The sequence below is a fragment of the Diplotaxodon limnothrissa genome, linkage group LG8 (assembly GCF_057381915.1).
Source record: "Diplotaxodon limnothrissa isolate DT_005_m linkage group LG8, D_limnothrissa_male_GT1.1, whole genome shotgun sequence".
NCBI classification, from domain to species: domain Eukaryota; kingdom Metazoa; phylum Chordata; class Actinopteri; order Cichliformes; family Cichlidae; genus Diplotaxodon; species Diplotaxodon limnothrissa.
In genome coordinates, this window is record NC_140603.1 from 14,290,901 (window position 1) to 14,315,588 (window position 24,688).

Consider the following 24,688-nt stretch of genomic DNA (forward strand, 5'->3'; position numbering starts at 1 on the left):
GGACGGTTGGCAACCCTATTAGTGCATGATGTGTGCTGTGTCCTTTTTTGGCCTGCTGCCATTTATTTTATTAGTAATTCATTAGGAAGCCATTTCTGTGTATACCTTTAGACTTTTCTTTCATATGTAAAAACCAAACCGTATTCCACAAGCTGAATTTAAAAAAAATTAATGTTTTTTCATTAGTACAATAATGGAATAATATTGACGTGGATTCACCCTACACAGCAATATATGAGCACAGGCAATTTCAACAACATCAGAGTTTTTGTACGGAAGTTAAGTGGGCCTTTAAATACCACCTAGCATGAGGGAAAATATTAGCACTTCGGAAGATTTCCTATTGGTCCACGAAAGAAACGGCCTGGATTTTGGGCGTGTCCATCTATTCCGATTGGACGAAGGCGTTGTCTCTCAGCCCCACTCTCTCCCGTTCACCTCTCCACCGACTGAATGTCCGGCCCGAACGAGGATTTGCACGAAAACATCAACCGCAGACTGCGTATCAGTACCACAGGGGGAGCAGCTCTACGACGAACAGGACCCGACGCTATTCATCCAGCGGCATGACAACCACGTCGATGGCTTTTCCGAAGTTTGATAACGTTCCGGTGGCCCTGAAGCGAGAAAAAGATTTAACGGCAATGACCGCGCTATCACTTGTTTGATAGAAAGACAGAGAGGGGGGCCGAAGTGGACTCCCTCCCCCTCAGTGAAGAGCCGTTCCGCCCGATGGAGACTGTGACGGGACCTCTGCAGCGAGCTCGAGGCCCGGAGCGTCACCTGTGAGACGTCGACACCTCGCCGGAGGACGTAATTAAGAGAGACACGCGAACATCTGTCCGCACTTTCGACGACTTTATTTGACAAGTTCTGCCCAAGCCTGCACGCTAAAACTAAAGTTAGCAGCTCAGCTTTAGCTGCAGGAGGCGACCCCGCGCGCAAGATGACCAATATAGATATCACTTAACGAGGGGTTACGCACTGCCTCAGGTAACCTCGGGACAGGTGAACTGCGCACTGTTAAATAGCTTTGTTCTAGAAAGCGTACATCAGCAACTCGCGTCAGTCTTTGCTGTGAGAACTGATTTTTTCCCCCCTCAAACACGGACTTTTAAAATAAGTCTTCTTTTTTTTTTTTCTCATCGAGTGTCGCTCCCTCAATCAACCATGTCACTCAAAGACAATCCCTGTCGGAAATTTCAAGCCAACATTTTCAACAAAAGTAAATGCCAGAACTGCTTTAAGCCCAGAGAGTCGCATCTGCTCAACGACGAAGACTTAAACCAGGTAAACAAACGCTCCAGCAACTTTCCATTGCGTTTCACTCTTACTATGTGCCGTTTAATGGGAGTGCAAATCCTGTTGCTGTCTTTTCTGTTTGATGTGCTCATTTCAAACGACTTGTCGTGTGCTAATAGACCACGAAGTGCAAAGGTTGGGTTAATTGGACATAATTAGTTTCCAGCCCAAGGGCGCATATTGACCCTAATTCATGCACACGCAGGCTTCCACCCAGCTCCATGCCCTGCAGCACAGGAGCAACGCTATCAGCTGCTTTTACAGGAGCTGTAATTATTTCAGATTATGTTGTCTCCTTTGATCATTTAACTGTAGTTTGAACCATACTATTGCTTAAATTAAGAAACTGTAAAGTTTACTTTAACATGGACTAATATTGGGCGAGGCTGACTTATTATTATTTTTAACATTATTATTATTTTAGTGGAGATATTTCACTGTTTACATTGTCCCCAGCAGGGAGTCTTATGTTGTGAAGGTGGTATGGTGTCATGCTGAACTTTGTTGACCCACATTGTGATCATTCCTCTTGGGATTCTTGTTTAATGGGAAAGATCAAGGCTCATTCTCAGGTCTGTGAGACACATTGTCCACTATCATTGTCCTCCACGATGTTGGTACAGAAATTGGCTTACGTTTGTTGGCCTCACATGGCTATTAAAGATTATTAGATTGTCTGTTGCTGGAGGTTTGAAGTCCTGTAGTCCATATATTAAGTCTTTACACAGACACACGCACAGAAAAAATATGGAAAAGCGGAGCATCTATTTTCAACCAGAACTGTCATTCTGACCTCCCATCTCTCCAATTTCACTTGCCTTAAAGGCCCAGGCTATTGAAGCAATATTAAAATCCTTTATGATGACATGGAATAAGAGGTTGTGAGGTGGGGGGCATTGCGAAATGAAGACACAGGAACACGCTCAGATGAGTACATTTAACCGCTGAACCATTAGAGGCTAAAAAGTGACCTAGATTCATCACGCTTATTTCTCAGTCTCAGGGGGGACTTGCCATTGCTTTCAAGTCTTATAAGGACAGATAAGATGTTTTTCTAAACTGTTTTTTTTTTTTTTCTCCCTACGGGCATTAAAACAACAATACACAACAACAGTGTCCCACTCTCTTATTCTTTCAGTTGCCTTCATCTTGCATTTTTTTCCCCCTCCATTTTTAGTGTCTGAATGTTTCTCTTGCAAGTCTGTTCAAACTCTTGACGGTCCAAGGTTATAATTTGGACTTGTGCTTGGAAATTAATGTTATGTCATTTTGTTTACACAGTCACTCAGCTGGAAAATGTGCTGTGCTGCATGTAATCAAAGCAAAAGAGGATTTTATGGTGGATTATGCTCGGCCGTACATAGGGTGAAGTTATGACTGTAATCAAAACCTCAGATTGAAAGACATGGAAGTGCCAGACAGCTGGATATGTCAAGCTCTTTTGACTCAGATTGGTTGGCTACTGTTTCATAGGCTGGGGGACGAAGCACATGTGCATTTATGTAAGACGCTTAATTTGATAAGCTCTTTAGGCACAGGTAAGATCTTAATGTAAACATCAAGTTCAGCAAGGTCTCCTGCACGCAGTATGCATGCAGTGGTTATGCAGGGCTTCTTGGCTCGGCAGACAAGTGCTGACTACTAGCGTGGCTACAGTTCAAGCATGTACCAGAACAACTTAAGAAACACTGCCAGGCCAACTTGCGTCTCTCAGTACATGTTTGAATTGCAAATCTTTAGCCACAAAAGCTCGGCACTAATTTCTTCTGCTTCTCATCCACTGCTTTTTTTTTTTCTTCTTTTTTTTGTTTTTTTTCCTCCTAACTTCTGCCTCTTGCTTCCCCCACCACCCACCAGTCCACCCACTTAGAGGATCAGAAGAAAAACTGTGTGTGTGTGTTAGCCTTTCCTTTTTCTTTTTTTTCAGGGCAGCATGGTGCTCTGGAATAAAGCCAAGTGGCGAGTGTAGCCTAAAGTCAAGGCAGCTAATGTCTATTATAACACTTTCACGGAGTTTAACACATGTTTGTGAGTGTGTGCGTGTGTTTTTAAATAGGTCATAGTATGTGGTCTCAACTTGCAGGATCAACTTCTGTGTCCCATAATTAGACAGTTATTTATTATGCTAATGATTGCTTCCAACACTGTCATTGTGTTTTCCACTCACCAGGCAAAACCTATATATGCAGGATGGCTGCTTCTGGCACCGGAGGGAACAAATTTTGACAATCCCTTACACAGATCTCGGGTAAGTGGTTTCATAAGTGTTTAGCTTTGCTGGTGGTGAGATTGCTTGTGTTTAGAAGAGAGCATTATGTTGCGACTTCACCTCTTCTTGACTTTCTTTTGGAAGTTTTGGCAGAAATTCATGGCAAGAAACTGGCGCTCTTTATAAGAGAAGAGGTCCATTTAACCCCCCTGTGTTTAGCTTCTGCTCGTCTGAATGGTTGATTGGTGTAGTGGTTTTGATTTTTTGTTAAACTGCTTTGAGGAAAAATGAGCAGCCTGTTTGGTTTTGAGCTGACAGATGACGTTATGGCATGGCGAGGCATCCGCTGTCTGCCCGTCTGTCCACTGTTGGCAAGAAATGCTGCTCCTCTTACAGTGTTGGTCACCTAATAGGTTTTCACCCGAGGTGTGAGAAGCTTAGGGGAAACTTGTCATCCTAGTGTACTGATTTTAGTGACACTTGCACACAGTGATCATCTAACAGGTCTTTGCCCAAGTTATGCTCAAGGTCAAGTCAAATTTGGATACTGATGAAAAGTTTTGTTGAGGACCAAGAAAAAAAAGTGTGAAATCTATGTCCAGTAACACGTATCTATGGATTAAAGGTTGTGCCTTTTTTCACAAACTGCTGTGAGACTGTATTGGAGCCTTTCTGGAGCTTCTTGATGTGCTTGCGTGGTTTCTGTTCAGGTACGCCGCCTTCCTCCCACAGTCCAGACATGATTGTTGGGTAATTGGTGATTCTAAATTGCCCAAAGGAGGGATTGAGAGTGCAGATGGCTGTCTAGTTACCAGGGTGTACCCCGACCATCATCCACTGGCGGAAATCCCAGCATAGCCATTATCCATTTTTCTTGTCTGTGATGATTTTTGTTTTGGTTCTAAGCTTACAGTTGTAGACCCCCCACCCCATTTAGCTAGGCAAAGCTATGTTGTTTACCACCAAAGTTCTAAGCTAAGTTTGTTTTACCAGCTCAGAGTGCTAGGTAAGTAGCGTGGCTACTCCTCCCTTTAATTTCCTTTATCCATTCTGGCACTCATTTGATAAACAAGAGCTCTTGTTGTTGTGGCTTCAGTGGCTACTTCATGAAATCAGCAGATTCTTATGGGAATCTCGGTCCTCTGTCAGTGAAGCCTCATTGTTAGGAAATAATGAGCCTAATATTGACTTCATTTAATAACTCTTACCACTGCAGTATCGTGTAATCGGAGCCGTCGTTTATCAGCTGCCAGATTATATGCTGTGGTGGTGCATCCCAAAAAGAGGACTGCGGAGAATGTGGGGGAGGAGAAGAAAGGTCTCAGTTCTCACAGCCTCGCTGATGGCTTCCATATGAGTTTTGGGAAAAGCACCTCTGGATCTACTATCAACAGTCTGCCGCTGCTTTGACATCATCAGTGATGCGTTCTGCCTATTCTCCCAGTCAGCGTTTCACTGCGGGGGTATAATTGCTGGCTTGTACGTAGTGCTGACGTGAGCACATTTGTCAGGTTTACACTGAAACAAATAACAGAGAAACAGAAAACCGCTGATGTCTCAGGTGAGTCACGTTTTAGGGTCACTTTAGTTTAACAGGTTGTGGAGGGGCCTGGCTCTGTTTTGTGACAGTGAGGCTGGAATTCTATAATCAGCCTCTGTAGCCTGTAATATATCGTGTTTGGTTTTTTTGTTTGGTTTGGTTTGGTTTATTTTAAAAAGCATCTGTGGACTGCAATGTCCCTTTAACATTGCCTGTGAGGCTTCTCGGCCCCCCTATTGAGACCTTCCAGTGGCCTTTTAGGTTAGAGAGCAGCTCTCAATATTTCATGCACCAGGCCCTGTTAGAATAGGAGCCCAGGAAATTTAACACTGAGACTAAGCGGTACATTAAGATATGAGGGCAGTGGAAGAGAACTGATCAAGACAATGAGGATGAATATCAGTGGAAATTGTATTATTGTAACTGACAGGATTCCCATTCAAACCAAGACTTAACCCCCCCCCCCCCCCCCCCCCCCCAGCTAACCTGGTACATAATGATACTGCGCTTCACAGTTGCATGCCTTTCCATATATATCCTACAGTTTAATCAGCAGTGTAATCTCGTCTTCTCTTATGAACGTCTGTATCCACTTAGCTCTTGTTGTGATAACACCTGCACTTTATATATGAAGGCCTTCTTTCCTCAAATTGTTTTCCTTTTCTTTACAACTATCTGAAATCTTAATGACCGAATGCAGCTGATGCATGCTGATAAAAATGTTGTCCAGCTTGTCACAGCTTGAAAGCCTTGTGATGTCCCGTAAGAGGAAAGTGTGCCAGCATTACTTGCTTACTGCTGTATAGCAACTGTTTCCAAAAACTTGATTGCACTTCCGTGTACGTGTGTGTGTGTGTGTGTGTGTGTGTGCGTGCGTGCGCGCGCGCGCGCGTGCGTGCGTGTGCGTGCGTGTGCGTGCGGTCTTTATACCCTAAGGTGTGTGTTCAAGCTTTTCACTGGAGTTTCTAGATCCAGCAAAATAATCTCAGGCTTTAGAAATTTATTGGCCTTCCACAAGTCTGTGTTTGACTCTCATGCCCAGAGTTATAAAATGTGTAATGATTGATATGATAAATACTGGCACAACTTCTTGTGAGGCTTCTTTTTTTAAATTTTTTTTTATTATATATATATAAAATGACTATGGTTTGATATCTTTTGTGTGATCATGTCCGTAATGACAGATTTGTTTGTTGTTGTTTTTTTTTGTCTTGTTACAGAAATGGCAGAGGAGGTTCTTTATCCTCTACGAGCACGGCTTACTTCGCTATGCTCTGGATGAAATGGTGAGCTTCCTTCCTGTCAGCTGATGATTATTTTGTTGCCTGTTTTGTTCATATTCTGAAGCTTGTCTGTGACCGTTAATAGCTGGTGGCACAGTCTAAACAACCAAAGCATGGTTCAAACAAACAGCAGCATACTGTTCAGTGTATCTGTGTTATAATGCACCATGATCTGCTCATTTACACAGCCTTGTTCACCTCATTGCTGCTACTATGACATTGAAAATTTGCAGCATATAAATAAAAGGGAAGTTTTTTCCCCTCTCTTTGACTTCTGAAAACAAACAACTCCATCAGCAGTTTGACGCATAAGGGGAACAGACGTTAAAACTTTCACTTCTTTCTTTTTCCTGCTTCACATCAAAGGACTGCTCTCTTTTCACTTGAGTTAAACCAGAGGCTTTGGCTACTATTTAATAATTTACAGTGGCAATTGTTACTGTAATAAAGTTGTATTTATTGTAAGATGATGATAAAGTGTGATCATTTTTTTCATTGTTAGTTGCAAGTGTTAGAGTTTGTATTGTTGATTGTCATTTATGCTTAGAAATATTTAACCATAGATGCTTAGAGGTGTATAATCAATTGTGTAGTGATAAGTTGTGTGATCTTTAACAGGCTACAGAGGCTTGGTGTGTATTCCACACTAGAATGCACACCTACATCCTGGGAGCATGGGAAGAGGTTGCATCTTGTCTTAATTGTTTTATGGTAGGATTAACGTAGCTACGTCTGTTCTAGTCTAAGTGCTTTTCTGTTTAGATGAACTGCTGGACTTCCTCACCGGGGGGGGTCTAGTCTACCCTCTTCCTGACCAAGGATGTTTGACCCTTTGATCAGCAACACACACACACACACACACACACACACACACACACAGGCAAGGTACTCTTTGTGTGTATGTAGACGTCATATGTTAATGAACTTATGCATATTCATGTAACCTCAATAAAAGAACAGTGGTATGGGAGAACGGACGAGAGCAACTGGGGTCAAGCGAAGGAACGGCGCTCTGTCCGGTCTCTCCCGTGCACGAGTAACATGAAGAACTTTGCCTATTTGTGTCTTGCTTAGCAGTGTAATTATATTGTCTTCAACGTTCCAGCGGATGGGTTCAAGCTACAAACCTATCAGCAAGTTTAGTTTATCTGACAAGAAATGCTAGTTACATGATTTCTGTGCAAAATTAGTTGTTTTAAAACCAAAGAAAAACTTTGATGCAAGTGCTGAAAATGTGAGATTGATGAGGCAGCCTACACATGGTTAGCACTAGTCCTTTGTTCCATACAACCACGTATTTAGTGAACGTGCTAAACACTAAGCCTGCTTATACAGTAGTGTGAAAAGGAATGAGCGTGTGGTGTTGACATTCAAAGTTATGTACCTAGCTTTGTGTGTTTATTTAGGTGGTTACTACACTGTGCACTTGATGTGCAGGTGTCCCGTGGTTACTTCCTGTTCTTAAAGGAAAGACTGGAAAAACCACTTATTGACTGACATATTAAATCACCGAGTTATATTTAGTCAGTAGACTAAAATCTATGTAGTAATTATAAAATTAGTATGTAGACTTTCTGTCTGAGCTTGAGTTTTGTAGTCGACTTGGTTCAGGAATCTAGTTTGTCGGTTTTATTGGCACTGTAAGATGTAGGCATGCTGAATATTGATTGACCCAAGCAGTGTTCAACAGCCTTTTTTAAGCGTAGGATGTGTTTTGAAATGAGGTGAAAGCAGAAGTAGATGAAACGGTATTTGTTTTATTGACTTTGACCCTTTCACATTGTGGTATTTTAGTAGAAAAGCTAGTGTGAGGTTTGATGTAATAAAGGGAACAGGTGCTGGGGTGCAGTGTGGCATTCTTTTTTTTTTTTTTCTCCTCATATTAAGTCCTTTTACAGTTATTGCATTCTCACAGTTGAAGTCTTGCAGACACATGACAATTGCTAGCTTAATGCTGGGTTGTAGGTTGACTGGCATTGACGGACTGGTTTTCCTTGAAAGTAAGAGTTGCACCAATTTAAAAAACAAAAAAACATTTGGCTAAAGCGAAGCTTCTTCTCACACTTTTTCAAGTTTAACTACCACTCAGCTAGTAGTTAGCAAGTATTTGCAGACAAACGTGAAAAACTGCAGGCAATCTGCTAGCAGCCAAAGGAATCACTAGAAGATTTGTGCACACATTTTTACCCAGCAACAGCCACCAACCCTCAGGAACTACTATACTCTTCATATTGAGGCTCGTTTGTGAGGCACTGAATGGAGGAGGAGGATGACATGGAAAGAAACATAGATGATGAGGAAGAGACAAGTGAAGTGGCGGATGTCCTCCCTCCGTTCAGTGTTCTCTCTGGATGTCACTCTTTGTGTTTTCATCCCTCTTCTGAGTGGAGGATCAAAAGTATAGGGACAATAAGGGTCTGGAGCTTGAAATATCAAGTGCCACTAAATATAGAGCCTCGCTTGTCACACGAGGCTAATTAGAATAATTGTTTTCAGTTGAATAAAGAGCTGCACACACTTGGCTAAATGGTGTACATATCTGACATTGTTATTAGGCTGTTTTCAATTCGATTAGTATTGAGATTAGAAAAAATTAAATATTGCCATGGAACACATCAAGGAGCCACAATAATCATTACTTTCCAAAGATTAGATTGTATTTATAGCAGTAGTAAGGGCGTTGCATCCATCCATTTGCAAATGTGCATGTGTGATAGGAGGCGAACCTACATTTAAACATATTAATCATTTACATACTTTATGACAACAGATAACAAATTGGTATTCTGCTTTGTTTCCAGTCAGGTCTTCATTCACATGCTCAGAGCAGCTGAATGATATCAGGACTGCTTGAACAGATCAGAAAGCTAGTATGGTAACAAAACACAGGGTAAGTTGGGACTAGCTGTTTAACAGTGACTGAATTTTCAAAATACACTCAACAAAAATATAAACGCAACACCTTTGTTACTGCTCCCATTCCCCATGGGATGGACGTAGAGACCTAAAATTCATTCCAGATACACAATATAACCATCCCTCCCAAACAGTGGTCACAAATCAGTCCAAATGTGTGGTAGTGGGCACATCTGTTATATTGAGATAATCCATCCCACCTCACAGGTGTGCCACATCAGGATGCTGATCTGACATCATGAGTAGTGCACAGGTGTACCTCAGACTGCCCACAACAAAAGGCCACCCTGGAATGTGCAGTTTTGTCTCACAGCAAAATGCCACAGATGCCACAAGCAATGAGGACGCGTGCAATTGGCATGCTGACAGCAGGAATGTCAACCAGATCTGTCGCCCGTGCATTGAATGTTCATTTCTCAACCATAAGCCGTCTCCACAGGCGTTTCAGAGAATATGGCAGCACATCCAACCGGCCTCACAACCGCAGACCTCGTGTAACCACACCAGCCCAGGACCACCACACCAGCCCAGGACCTCCACATCCAGCAGGTTCACCTCCAAGATCGTCTGAGACCAGCCACCCAGACAGCTGCTGGAACAATTGGTTTGCACAACCAAACAATTTCTGCACAAACTGTCAGAAACCGTCTCAGGGACGCTCAACTGCATGCCCGTCGTCCTCATCGGGGTCTTGACCTGACTCCAGCTCGTCGCCGTAACAGACTTGTGTGGGCAAATGCTCACATTCGATGGCGTCTGGCACGTTGGAGAGGTGTGCGCTTCACGGATGAATCATGGTTCACATTGTTCAGGGCAGATGGCAGCTGAGAATGTCCCAGTTCTTGCATGGCCAGCATACTCACCGGACATGTCACCCATTGAGCATGTTCGGGATGTGCTTGACCAGCGTATATGACAGCGTGTACCAGTTCCCACGAATATCCAACAACCTCGCACAGCCATTGAAGTGGAGTGGACCAACATTCCACAGGCCACAATTGACAATCTGATAGACTCCATGCGACGATGTGTTGCACTGCATGAGGCAAATGGTGGTCACACCAGATACTGACCGGTTCTGGGTCCCCAGACCCCCAATAGTGCAAAAAACTGCACATTCCAGGGTGGCCTTTTGTTGTGGGCAGTCTGAGGTACACCTGTGCACTACTCATGATGTCAGATCAGCATCCTGATGTGGCACACCTGTGAGGTGGGATGGATTATCTCAATATAGCAGATGTGCCCACTACCACACATTTGGACTGATTTGTGACCACTGTTCGGGAGGGATGGTTATATTGTGTATCTGGAATGAATTTTAGGTCTCTACGTCCATCCCATGGGGAATGGGAGCAGTAACAAAGGTGTTGCGTTTATATTTTTGTTGAGTGTAAGAGCTAGAGGATGTCCATAAATGTTAAAGAGGGGGAAAAATGGTAAAATATGTCGCAAAATATTCTTGATTTATTGTAGTCTGTATGGCAAACACTGGTCAACATTAAGATCAGATGAACTAAATTGATTTTTAAAGTTTGCCAGCTTTCGCCAGTATAACGTTCCTCTAAACCACATCAAAACCCAATTTTGGGAGCACTCGTTATGATTGTAAATGAGGAGGTTCCCCTCTGTTTTGCTCTTAGCCTGGTTTTTTTTTTTTATGGCTCTTCTGTCTTGGCTTAACCAAACCCAGATGGGTTGAGGTTCCAACCTGCAGGATGTGGCATGGCTCTGTGGGAAAGGAATGGACTAGCAAAAACCTGGGAGGGAGCACAGTACTTGAAGTCATTGATTTGGGGTTGCCCACCTACAGTGAACAGCTAACATGACACACCACTGCCACGATTTTCTGCTAAGAGCAGCAGTGGCTCTGGAGAGCTGTTATGTGCACAAGACAAGTGGTAAAGAGAGGGGTAAAATGTAGCTGCAGTAAAAACGATAAAGAGAACTGTGATAAAGAGAACTGTTTACTGTTGCTGTTTGAGTGTGAATAGCTGAAAATGTGCCACTAGTTCACAGAATACGTGTTGTTTTATTTGGTATTTGCAAATATGGAGAGAAGACATAATTATTTAGCAAGCTCACTTGCAGTTCAGTCCCCAGTATTTGCTGAATGCACCAGCTGGATTGTTCTAAAAGCAGACTAACACAGTTTTGTCCAGGCAGCGTTGCTGAGGCAACACGATTTGTCCCTTTTGTCCACCGGCAGTTTACCATGGTATTTGATGCATGGGGCAGATTCTCAGTTTTGTTGAGAGCTCTAGAGGTCTCTGACCTGACTGATATAGGACAGAACAGACTGGAAGCAAAGCACGGATTTGAGCGCTGAAGTTGTCTCTAGGCTCTGTCGAGCAAGCCTTTCTGCTGTGGCTGTGGACAAAAACATCAGAGTGTGTGTGTGTGTGTGTGTGTGTGTGTGTGTGTGCGCGCGCGCACCTGTGAAAGAGGGTACTAGAGAGCAGAGGACACGTCTGGAACAGGTGTTGCAAGTTCTGAGTAAGCTCTTTATTAAAGTGTTCCTTGTTTGCAGAGAACAGATGCAGAAGGTGGGTTTTACGATAAGTTTGAGTTAAACATAAAAACAAATAAGACAAATTACATAATTGTGTGTTGAAGTTGTCCAAGTGTGGTGAGAGAAACAGCCTCTCACACCAGATCCATTATCACGTCAGAGTGAGGGCAGGTATGTAGATGAGAAAAACTGTCAGGAAAGCTGCTTTAATGACAGCGAGAGTCAGAAAGATCAACACCCATACTCTAATAACCTTCACTGTGCAGTCAAATGCCCTACACATCACCTCGCACCCAGTGAACGTCCTTTGACCGATAGATAACCTATTCTAACTGAAACATGCTCTTCATTATGTGATCTAAACTTTCCTCTTTGGGAATTTATCACTCTTGTGTTGTGGTGTCTGAGGTCACACTGAATCATCAGGCTTGTGCATTGCTAATCTCTTATTAACGTTGAGGGTGGTTTGTGTGCAGTATTTCTTCATTGTATTTCGAGACCTTTGCGGGAACACAGTGCAGGTTGTGTTATCACGCTGTTCGCTTAATGTATTTTATCCCAGGCTGAACAAGCACAGTATACCTGCGAATGAAGTGAGGCTCCCTATTGAGTTGCAGTACACAAAAGACCCTTTCAGATACACTTGGATTGCGTTTGCCTTTAGACTGTATTGACTGCAGTCTGTATCGCAGCCGTATTCAACGAGAACATGATGTTCTCATGATGTTTTAGCTGTTTAAGTCATTCACATTTCATCTTGGCTCGATTAATTTGCTGTGTTTACTGGAATTCAAATAGTGGACTTCTGCTCCATAGCTTTGTCCAAGAACTGAGAGGTTTTTTTTTTTTTTTTTTTTTTCTTCTTTTAGACAAACTTCCTTCCATTTCCCACACATTTGTGCATTCTTTTAACTTGAGATACGCACAGGTCCGGCTGCATCTCTGCTTAATCTCTGACATGAACCCATAGAGCCCCGGCCTGTATTTGCCTTCAAGCCTTGTAAAACCTTTTCACATGCTGAAACATGCGTAAATTCTCTCTTTTTTTGCACCTGAGAAACATGAATCTAAACGTTTCGCAGTGAGTGTCTGTTTGGGGTGAGAGCTAGGGGATGGATGAGTGGGCACGGCTTTTGAGCTGTGTTTCTTGCCTCCAGGCCACTCTATGTGGGGGAATAAGTAGAGTTTTACCACCCCACCCCATCAAATTAGGAATACTTAGAGGTGCTCTAGTCTTCCACTCACAGCAAGCGATGAGAAAATGAGTGGAGAAAGAAGTGTGAACCACATGAAGTACATTTGTTTGCGTTATAGCACAAAGGGACAAGAATAAACGTTCGTTGCAGCTCTGGTGGATAGAAGTGGTATAATCTCTCCATATTAGAGCACTGAATATGGTTTCTGGGTTAGGCATATGTTGGTTTTGTAGAGATATGGTGCGTGAGAGTCTTATTTAACCCCTGCCCTTCCTTCCCCATGGTTCCAGTAGGAACTGATCTGCTGGAATGTAAACAGTAATGGATTACAGTTGGGTCACTATACCCAGTGCACAAAGCCACAAAACCATGGGAAGAGCAATTCATACAGCTTGTAATAATCAGGATCTGCAGCACTGTAACTGACATTCAGCTGAATAGCAACCCCCAGTCATAAAGCTTTCACCCAGTGTGGTACATTTATAACAAGAATTCCCTTGTTTTTGTTTCTGTGTGCAGAAATGGGGACTTTGTGGGGATTTTTTCTTTTTTGTCCCTGTTGTGTCCTAGTTAAATTCCCAATTTTGCACTGAAGATCTTATCATTGCTCTGACTTGTTGGCTGATAAAGTTTCACTACAGTAAGAGGGCCAACTTCGGTAAGCATTGTTGCTCTGGCACAACCAACCAAAAATGACAACACAGGCCTGCCTGATTTGAAATTTCATAGCTTGATGATGGAATTGGATGAGTATATGCTAAAGTCATTAAAACACAAACAACAGGCTCAACAGCTAGCTTACAATAAAAACAGTCACACAGGTCTGAAGGCTGGTTGGTGGTCGCATAGCAACCACCAGTCATTAAGGTACAATTTTTGTTCTCGCGACTGGTTGGCTGTGCGTGAAACTGATTCCTAAGGCCCCAGACACACAGGTTTGGAGTCCTGTAAGTGATGCTAGGTTTCAGTACACCTGGGAAGTGGTGAGTGTTTGCAAACTTCCATGCAAATGCTGGGAGACAAAGTTTTTAGTGCAGCACTGTCTTTGTGAATGATTTCGCCTGACGATAGCCAGCATGATGAAGTAAGGTCATGCTTCAGGCCAGCTCACAAGCACAAAGTGCTATGTGAATAAGTGTGTTAATGAGAGCATGGGGTTTTTAAATAACACACCACTCCTGTGCTCTGGTTCAAAGTACTGTTTTTCCATGAAAACATTGTTCTGTAGAAGCATCATCATCCTAAGACAACAGTGATTTGTCATTTGTAGCTTTATGACCTAAGACACAACTTTTTTTTTTTTCTGTTGATGTCTCTTATTGACTAAACAAGCATGATGCATGTCAGCCTCTCTCTCTTGCTCTCGCTCTCTAAGATCCAGTTAGTTTCAGCTCATTAAAGGCAGTTAATCCAAGTGAACACACACACACTCGAGTACCACATCTAGTTGATGTGGATAGAGTATTTCTTTCTTGAATATCTCTATGTACCTATTGGCCACTTCAGTAGGTCCACCTTGCCTCGATCAGGCTGAACCATCTTTTTTGGGCCTTCAGAAATGCCTTCATACCTCACAGCATAGATTCAGCAATATGCTGGCTTTGATATATGTTTGTAGCTCACTCGTTCTCTCCACCTTTGTCTCTCTGTCCATGGGAGATAATCGCAGAAGTGTTGTGCGTGAAAATATGTTTTTGTCATTTGAAGACAATGGGTCCTATTGTTTAAAATCTTTTTGTCACTTCTTCACTTCACAACTCTGAAATGCTTCTATGAACATCGAGTGAAAACAGTGGTGATTAAGGCATGACTCACAACAGAAGACTGTCAGTAACCACACTGGTTTCTTTAGGGAGGCTTTAATCTATGACCCAGTCTTCCAACCTCGTAGAACACCTGACTCGCTTGCTTATTCCAGCCTGTGTTGTGATTGCTCAGTGTGTTCAGTAAAGATACGAAAAGATGCATGAGCACTCTCCAACTGAGTGCTGACATGCAAGTTTGCTATTACCAAGAGAGTATGACTCAACTAAACTAAACACGGTGAAGGGTCTTAGGAAAGATGGGCTAGGCTGCATATTCAGTTAATATATTACCAGTCTTGCTCTGTGTTATGCTTTTGGCCTGAATTTCTCCATCTGTATTCTTATCTTTGCTCCTTAGTTTTTGTCTCTGTCTTAGTGACCACATTGTTCTGGATATGGCGGATATAAATACTCTGAGACATTTCCTTTTCTTCAGTCAGCAGTATCCTGTAACTGGCTCAGGACCAAGTCTGTCCTCTAAATATTAAACTCGTGGGCTTAGCCTATCTGTGAGCTGCTATCAGTTACTTTTATTTGTGTTTAGTTGTTTCATTGACTAATATTAGTTGTTTTCTCTTAAATATAAAATGTAATTTAAAGTTTTATATTTTCATATCTTCTCACTAGCTTCCCTTTGTTCATAGTGATTGTGTGTTCCACAGCCAGATGGTTTAATATGCCTGCAAATAATGGCGCTGAAATTACTGTAGCGACAAAAGATGGACTTACAATTATGCCAAAATATATGTCACTCACATCCCCTTCACAATTGCTAGAGGGGTAGGTTATGTGTAAGCTATTATGTAAAGTAGCAAACACATACTTTTATCTTTGCAAATTCTGAAGTGAAACACTTTTTGTTTTTGTTTTTTTTGTTTTTTAAAGACACTTTGCTGTTGTAGTTGTGAACACATTTTGTGCCACTGTGTCCATATTGGTACTGGTAACCTTAGTGCATCGCATGGTATTCACGGTTAAATGCCTTTGTGTGAGAATAGATTATAATAATTAAGGTTATGCAGGGTGTTGGACTACTGTTTGTTATTTCATGGACTGTGTGGGATTTTGGGCATCAACAGCAATGATGGTGTTCGAATACTGATTTAGAACCTCGCTTACCATGGCAGCGACCTGAACTTCGAGTTCAGGGCATACCATAGTGATTATATTGGCGTTGTGTGTGTGTGTGTGTGAGAGAGAGAGAGAGAGAGAGAGAGAGAGACTGTTGACAGGATCATTAAAAGTGTGCCAGGTCTCCATTTTGTGTTTATGTGGGACTTTAGCTGACTGTGACTTTGCACTTTCTTTCTTGTGTCATATTTCTCTTGGCGAATGTGAAGGAGGTTTAGTTGAATTCTGGTTGACTGTGGACGAGTACTGTGCCGTGGTGAAAAGTTTTCAGAATATCCTTTTACCATCCTTTGTTTCAACCCTCCCTCAGTCACTCTCTTGTACTTTTTAATGATTTCCAGCCATTCATTAACCAGAAAAAGGCTTATTCCTGGAGGATTTGGCTAAACAAGAACTTCACTTATACATTACTCAGTCCAATTTACTTTCCCGTCCTTTTACCGCTCACTTATCCTGCCACTGTCTTGTATCTCTCTCTTCCATTCCAGCTCTGTCTGGCAAATAAACTGTTTGTGCTGGGGGAGAGCAACCACCAGTATTGTGTAACTTCTTTTCCCCCCCTAAACCCCTCCCTGCTCTATAAAGCCAAACGGGGCCTGGCAGACTGCTCGCTCAGTTTGTTCTAAACACCAGACCAGGACACTGACAAAAGATTTCATTTAAAGTATCAGGGTGAGAGGTTAGCTAGCTCCAAGACGGGTGCTAATAAAACAGTGGGAAGGTCTGCATGTTCAGTGGTGGTGGCGCAGGGACACTGGCAGGCAAAGTGAAAGTAAAAAACATACATTTAAAACCAAACCAAAAAATGCTTCCCAATATATTTAGATTACTTTTTTTGGGCTAGATACATTTTGGACACACGTTTTAAAATAAACCTCCTGTAACTGTAATTTTTGATTTGGTTAGCACCTCAGTTGGAAGTTCAGTTGTAGGCTAGCCTTAGATTTGAAGCCATTGCCTTGGGATAGCCTGTAGTGGCCACAGCTGCAGTTGAATGTCTTTCAGAGACATGACAGGTGCAGCTGTATTAGGTGACCTTTGACCTTTTGCCTCAACATGGTGACCCAGCAATCCTGTCACCTGTTAATGTCAGGGCTTTGCAGCAAAGGTATCTTTAAAAAGTGCAGCCTCAGAGCTGCGTCTGGTCACTGCTTACAATTACAGGATAAGAATAGGATTCATATGTGATGGTGCACACTTTCAGCTTCAAGTATGTTTGATATACAGGTGAAAATGTCTCCCAGTAGAAGTTTTTACTTATGTGGGCCTCTTTTAATGAGTAGCTCAAGCTTATAAAACCTACATTACGTGGAGTTGAAGATTTTGGCTTGCTGCTAATTGTTGTTGGGTGAGCGACTCTCTCTTTAATAACCTGCTCCAGCTTCCTCAGGAGCTGGCCCAAAATTCCCTTTTCCAACAGCCGTGTTCTGGCTTGCTTCCAGCGATTGCACCCTCAGTGTGGTCCTCTCTCTTCTGTGCTTTCTCTCAGCTTTAAGGCAACAAGCACACACCTTCTTTGTAACTTTGGCTATCAAAAATGACTCATGGATGCAATTTTTAAAAAGTTCTTGTAATACAGTACTTATAGCTTTGTGGAAAAAACATGTTGCCTTCATCATCAGTGAGCAGGTTTTTTTTTATTTTTTTGTTTGTTTGTTTGTTTTTTTAATTTTTTTTTTTTAAATTATGGCTGACTGTTTTGGCCTGTCACAATGACCAGATGGTGCTTTAGTTTTAATGGTGTCTGGTCCTAGAACGCATAAAGAAATCTGGAAAGTTTTGTTACCTGATGAATCCTCGCTTCGTTGCTTGAAATTGTTGTCACTGCTGTTTTGATTACGCTGCTTTTCATCCTTGTAGGGGAAAAAAGCTAGCTCCACAGTTGATGTATTAACTTAATTAAGTGAAGAAACATTTTCCTGTGCCTCCTCCATTTTCCCTTCCATTCCTTTTGGCTTGATGGGCAAATTCTGCCTCGACTGGACTGAAGAATTATTTGGTATCTCCCTGCATGTCTTCTGTAATTTCTTCATAGAGCTGACTAAGGTGCAGAAACTAGCTGTTTAATTGAGTTATTTGTATTTATGAACCTTTTCTGTGACTATAGAAGTTTTTATTATAGACTGCAACAGCATCAGAAGACCAAGCATAGAACGGGTACCTTTTCACTTTGGCCTACTTTCCAAAGTGCTGTGTCAGTGCACTGAATGGCGTGCAGCAGCATTTCAGACAGTTGTGTTTGGAGGCAACTTGTAATCTTATAACAAGTGCTGTGTTTTTGCATTGGAGCCAAAAGCTGACCACAGAACTGTGGCTTTAGGGTTTACTGTGCTAGAAGTTAGTGATTAAGATCATTAACATTTAAGACTAACAATGGATAATAGCAGTGTTGCAAAACAGTCTTAATGCGCTGGGCTTCCAGCATTCATTTGGGAGAGTAGCTGTTGGAATGAATTTAGGCTGGTGGACTGCTTGATGAATGTGTTTTAGGATCTAACTGCGGCACTGATGTGACATGCATTTGTGCATTCAGCTCCCAGCCACCCAAGATTTTACATAAGGTCAGTTTCCTGTCTCTGTGATCCACTTTGCTGACAGGAGCATGTGGCACAACAAAAAAAGCTTCTTTACAGTCTTTGCATTCTTTGTTTGTCATCCTATTACTCAGACAAACAGAGGTATCTTTTAGATGATTTTGTCTCAATGTCAGTGGGAGTATGCAAAAGGTGCAAAGTCAAATTTAATAAAATTTGGTGGAGATTTTGTTATAAAGTTGGATCACTTTCATTGAAGGTATGACATGAGACAGTGGACTTGGCAGAGAAAGCCCTTCTCGGTTAGAGATTGGTATCGTAGAAACCAATGCAGTCCCTTCACACATAGGGTAATTATTTGGCACCGTCTCTACAACCTCAAGTGAAGGGTATAAACTGAACAGATAAGCAGTGAGTAGACATAACAGGCTCCATTCATAAGTCAGGAGAAGGAGTGAAGACGGCAAGGAGCAGATGAGAAATTATTAAATAATGATTTTTGACACTGAGATGATTCAGAGAAGAAAGGGGCAGCTTTCACAAAGATTATTGGGAGAAAAAGAAAAGGTGTTATCTGTGGGTAAACACACACACACCCTAACAACAACTTTTTAGATCTTACAGCCAAGGCAACATGACACAACTCGACTGTAGCACCTGTTTCTGCTGCCAGCCCATCAACTCTGTCACCACTTCAACATAGGCTGACAGATTTCTCACACTCTGCCTTTTGCTGCTTTTTATTATGTAGTCATTATTACAGGCGTCACACCAACAGCTCCTGGCTGAGTGATACTGCGTTACCGTAAATGCCTTGTTTGACTTTTGTGTGACTACATGTGTTTTTATTATTCTATTGTTGGCTTGCCACCATAACGGGCAGCCGGAGATCAGGTTCACATAGTTGTAGTTTACTGCACTTGATTGACCGATTGCAATCATAGCCTGCATTTGAAGAGAATCCTGCTGTACTAAGCAGCGGCAAAAAAAGAAAGGTCTTCATCATCACTTACTCACCCTCATCTTCCTCCGCCTCTGCATTCGTCGGCTGCTGGCCTCCTAACACAGCATTAAACCACCCACATTCTCTCACCACTCTCCATAAGAAGAGAAGCGCTGCTGCCACCCACAACCCTCTCTGAAATATCTTCTACAAATATGTGTGAAATGTGTGCTGTGGTTTTTCCTTTGCTCTTGTTCATTTTTTTTTCCACATAATATTGTGTGTTAGCGCTGTGTTCTTCCAGCCTCCGCTGTAGCTCTGTTGCTTCGTTACCGTCTGAAAGTCCAGAATGCATACCAGTGGGATGAGGTGTATCTGAGAATGCCTGACAGGACTGCACTTTATAACACATGGTTTATTTTGATTATTGTTATTGTTTTAATCCATCTATATGTTTAGCTGGAGTACAGACCTATAGTGGATATAGTAGTGTTACAGAGGGGGCTGTTACTGTGCCTGCTGAAAGCAGTCTTAATACGGAGGTAAAATGACCTAACCGAGAGGCTGTTGGACTTGATGATTGTAGTGTTGCCTGTGACACATCTCTCAACTCTATTTCCTAGCCTGATCACAATGTATATCTGTTGTTGTATGATGATTATGTGCTTGGGAAGGAGGTGGTTTGATGGTCCTCTGCAGCACAGCTAAAGGTGACTCCCATCCATATAGCACCTGAGGATATTTCCCTGCAGCTGGTTGTTGGCTCGATTACTGGTATCAAAAAATGTGTGTTTGCTCCTGTTGTTCTCAGTTGCTATGGAAAAAATTTATCGCATAATTGCTGTTATTTGTAGCAAGCAGAGGATGGACCCTGAAGAGACCTGATTTCAAGCTTTTGCACGTGAATCAGGATGAAACGGCGCCAGTTCATCGGCTTTTCTTTTGGCTCCAGTGTCTGAAATGATCAAACTAGAATAGCTTTGGATGCAGAATAAAGAAGCCTGCTGGTACATGTCTAAAGACGAGTAATGTAACTCAAGAAGTGAAGTCATAGCATTTGAATTTGTCACCACACAGGATGGCAGACAGAGTGGCACCTAGTAACCAATAACAGATGTTTCTAATTAACGGACAGGTGTTCGTAGCTAACCTTGGCAGCATATTTAGTTGCAATTATGCTGATTGTGAGAACTTGACTGAATGTATTGGAAAATGTATTGCAACTTGTGACTCACACAGTATAATGCAATTTACCTCACAATCTTCGTGAGTCATTTTCAAATGGCCTCTCGCTTTCCACGAACAGAAACGAGTCAATCGAACCCAAAAATGTTGATGGCAGAGGACGAGAATTTGCTTCGCAATGGAAAAAAAGAAAGCGGACCATCAGTGAGCTGCCAAAAGAAGCAAATATTTCTCCCACTGTGTCATAAGGGAGAATGGGCTGTTTTGCTTAGCTGCAGAATTGCAGTGAGCAAAGGAAGCCCAGGCACAAAGATATGTATGGAACTCACTGATTACCATTATATAAACAGATGTGGTTTCTAATGAATACCACCATATTGCCACACAGCATCTGAGCAGAATAGTGCATCCTGGCTGCGATATTGTCAGTGGTTTTAATGATTAGCACCCCCTGTTCTTTCCGACTGTACAACTTGAAATAGTTGCTGTTGTCTTTAATTGTTTTCCTCAATAACCTCACTTGCTGTTTTTGACTGCGTAAGCACTTTCACGCTGATGAAGTTATCTACAGTTACTTGTGAGCAATACTAGTACAGCATCCAAAGTCAGTTGTGGAAATCTGCACATATCTCACACTCCCAAATTAACTGGGCACAAAGGGAGGACCACCAACCAATTTTCAGCCATTAGTAGGAGGATGTGTCATTGGCACTTTCTTCAGTGCCAGCTAACAGACGATTATTTTGAGGTATTGATTGTGTTGTAGAATTATTTAGTGCTCCGGCATATAACGGTAGAAGTTTCATATTATCTTTGCTTGGAGGCTTGGCAAGTTTCAAATGTTCACACAAATGGTGCAGTCATTTCCAATAAGTGGACAACTTGCCATGTTTGAAGTTCACATCCTGCATAAATAAGCTTAAATGTTAGGTTATCAGAACAAATTGTTCCTTGGATACTAATCAGTACTCAACATTACTGTTGTGTTGAATATTAATTATCATCACTACTGATATGAACAGAGCTGTCTTCACACAACCCCTCCAGCCACTAGCAGCTGAACACACGAGCAGTGTTTGAACAATAAGAAAACTGAACAGAATATTTTGAGGAATTTCAAGATTTCAGTAGACCATTCTGTGAAAGTGCTAAACCGCTTTGATAACCTGGCCAACAAACATGTTAGCCTTTTAACTATTAGTGATTATCCAATAGGCACAAACCCAGCCTCAGGGGCTCCCAAGCTTATGTGCTATCTTGTGAGCTAGTGCTAGTCCAAAGCCTGCATAAATAGGAAGGTTGCATAAGGAATTACATCCTGTGTAAAGTCATCCGGCTGTGGTCACCCCTTGGGATATTAGGGAGCAGCTGAAAACATATATGTAAAGTGTATATCGCCCTACAGTTACACTTTGTAGGTATTTCTTTGCCTCTTTTTTTTTTTTTTTTTTTTTTTTTGCTACATCCGAAATCTTGAAATAGTATTGTCTGATATTATAGTTGTAATTTTTTGCCCCCATGGTATCTTCAATGGTATTTTCCTGGGTATCTGTATCGAGTTTGAAATTCTAGTATCCAACCTAACACATGCACATATTATACTACATGAAAATGTACTACCTGAAGTATCCAAAGTAAAAAAATGCTTCTGTCTCTTGCTTTTGCATGATATGAGCAGTTTAAGAAGGGAGTCTATTTTCATAACCTGTTAATTTTAAAAATTGAGCCAAACCTGAATTGCCTGTGAGTAAAACAAAATCCTAAAATTGGGAAATTAACTGAATTAAATGAATCATACATTTTCCAGTACAGTAGCCTTGCATGTATCTAATCCCACAGTTTACAGTGTTTATAAATGATGCGACTGCATAGTTTTCATGTAAAGATTGTTATGACAGCTTAAAATTTTTACCTGCAGCTGCTGATTCAGTATTCACATGCTAGACTGGAGAAATTGGATCTCTCCCTGATTTGTCCAGCCTCCCTTTGGGACTCTGTTCAACGACTCCCATGGAGTATTTCCACTATTGTCTAAGAAACCTCAGAGACAAGAATAAGTTTATGCTGGCTTCATAATTTTCATGCTGTGACCACAAAAGGACATTTGTTTGGGCCTCTTGTCTCCCGGTCATTTCCTTATTGAGGGTTAACGGGAGGAGTTGCTCTGTGGACTGTTGCGACTGACAATCCTACATTATGTGAACTAGTGCTGATTCACAAAGGATTCATTGTGAAGAGCGGTGGCCCTGGGAGAGTGGAATGGGTCTAGGTTAGGTGACAGAGGTGTGGGTCTAGGGGCTAGAGGCACTATGGCTGGACCAAAGTGGGGGAGTGTATGGTGCTCAGCTGACACAGTGCTGGAGCTGGGAGGGGGCACATGTGTGAGAGGAACCCCGTGCTGGTCGCCACACAGCTCCAGCAAACATTTACTGTACTCCTACTGCGCTGCCTCCTACTACAGTCAAAGCACTGAAATCCCTCTCAGAGGTGAGCTGCTCTATGAAAATAGGTTCCTAATCGAAGCTGCTGTCAGTCTGATTTATTTTCTGTGTTCATGAGAATCCAATGCAGTGCTTATTAAACCAGGGCCTTAAGCTGCTTGTACAACTGTTCCCAGAATCAGACATTTTTTGCCGTTTATCCTCTTCTGACTCCAGCTCAAGGACAAGCCCACATGTGTGGTGTACTCTAGATTTGTTTACACAGACAGATGGCCGAGCAGTCCAAAGTCAAAGTCCACAAAAGCCCTTTTTATTTTATTTTTTTTCCTGCTGCACTGCTGTTCTGCTTGACCACTAGCTCAAGACCTTAATCTCCCTCCTCTCACCCTCTACTGGTCCTCCTCTCTGTCTTTTAAATCTTCAACGTCTCTGTGAGGGTGAGACCAGGGCTTTCAGGTCAAGCTGACTCCAGCCTCTCTGGCTAGCCACTATGGACCAGGACTCAGTCCTTGCCCAGCTGTCCCAAGGGTTGTTTACATGGCTCTGTGTCAAGTCCGGCTGTTGCCCTGGCCTCTCTACTGTCAAAAGCCCTTCGGTTACAGGCCATTTTAAAGTTGTTGAACCAAAACAATGTCCAATCGCCATTTTTATTGCATGCATACACCGCATAGATGTTAGTCTTGTTAGACTAACCTACTGTCCTCCTGCTCCTATTTTTCAGTGCCAAAATTTTGACTCTTACAAAATAGAAAGTGGTAAAAAAAGTGACAATTAATAGCAACAAAGTAAACGGGGCCTCTCATCTTCCCTCAGGGTGGCGTTACCACAACTGTGGATTTCTCTGTCCACATTAGAGGCCATAAATGGGCCTCAATTGCTCTCTTACTGATAGGTTACAGTTAAGCTGCACTATTTGGGTCCTTGATTCAGATCTATTGGATCACTACGTGGCCTTTTAATTTTCTCTCCCTTTCCAGCTCTCTCGTAATGAGTGCAGATTTGCTGAGGGCTGTAATTTATCATCTTTGGTCTGCTACGTTAAAGCTTGCGGATCCCTGCATGTGGGGTTGTTTTAGTGAAGCTAGAGCAGTTGATAGAATTTTAGTGTAAACTTTGTCAGTTTGCTGTATTTTGTTTTGCTAGAATGCTGTTTGTTTTATTGTATTATAAATCCCTTTACATTAGTATGCTTTGTCTGTCCTTTTTAATCCCTTATTTAAAAAAAAAAAAAAGAGAGAACTTTTGCATTTGTTGTTCAGTTGACTTGAAATTAAAGTTCATGGGGCTCCACCAAGACCATTTAAGCTCAATAAATGTATGATATTTCTAAAGCCAGCGAGCAAAACGATTTAATAATCGTGATCTCAGTTTTTTCCAGAAAAGAAAATTGTAGATATTTTTGTCCTAAGCTAGTAGAACAGATTAGATACGCAGTGCTCACTTACTTGATTGAACAAATTTAAATCCCTCAGTCAACATAGGATAGGATTATTCTAGCTTTTTTTTTTTTTTTTTTTTTTTTTTTTCAGGGCTCGTGGAAGTCATTTGGAGGTCAGACTGAATTGAAGTCAGGTGTCAGAGCTTTGTAATATTTCTGGTTGCTTTTGTGCAGTTGTTTGCCTTCTTTACTGTCTTCATAAGAAAGCAACTGCACAAGTCTTTTTACTCCTTGGTGCTCTTAGAAAGCCATGATT

The 24,688-nt window shown here is 42.0% G+C and overlaps 1 protein-coding gene across 3 annotated transcripts in view; it reads left to right on the top strand.

Annotated features, from left to right (window-relative positions):
* The first annotated feature begins 461 nt into the window (after positions 1–461).
* The window catches only part of mpripa (myosin phosphatase Rho interacting protein a), a 52,598-nt gene continuing 28,371 nt past the window's right edge, over positions 462–24,688 (top strand). For all 3 annotated transcript variants that reach the window (XR_014906476.1, XM_085361308.1, XM_085361307.1), the window contains exons 1-3: positions 462–1,290; positions 3,473–3,550; positions 6,272–6,337. Coding sequence is in view for 2 of the 3 variants with exons in the window: in XM_085361308.1 (XP_085217434.1) it covers positions 1,171–1,290; positions 3,473–3,550; positions 6,272–6,337 (264 nt within the window). In the remaining variant the exon portion in view is untranslated. The remainder of the gene's footprint in view (positions 1,291–3,472; positions 3,551–6,271; positions 6,338–24,688) is intronic.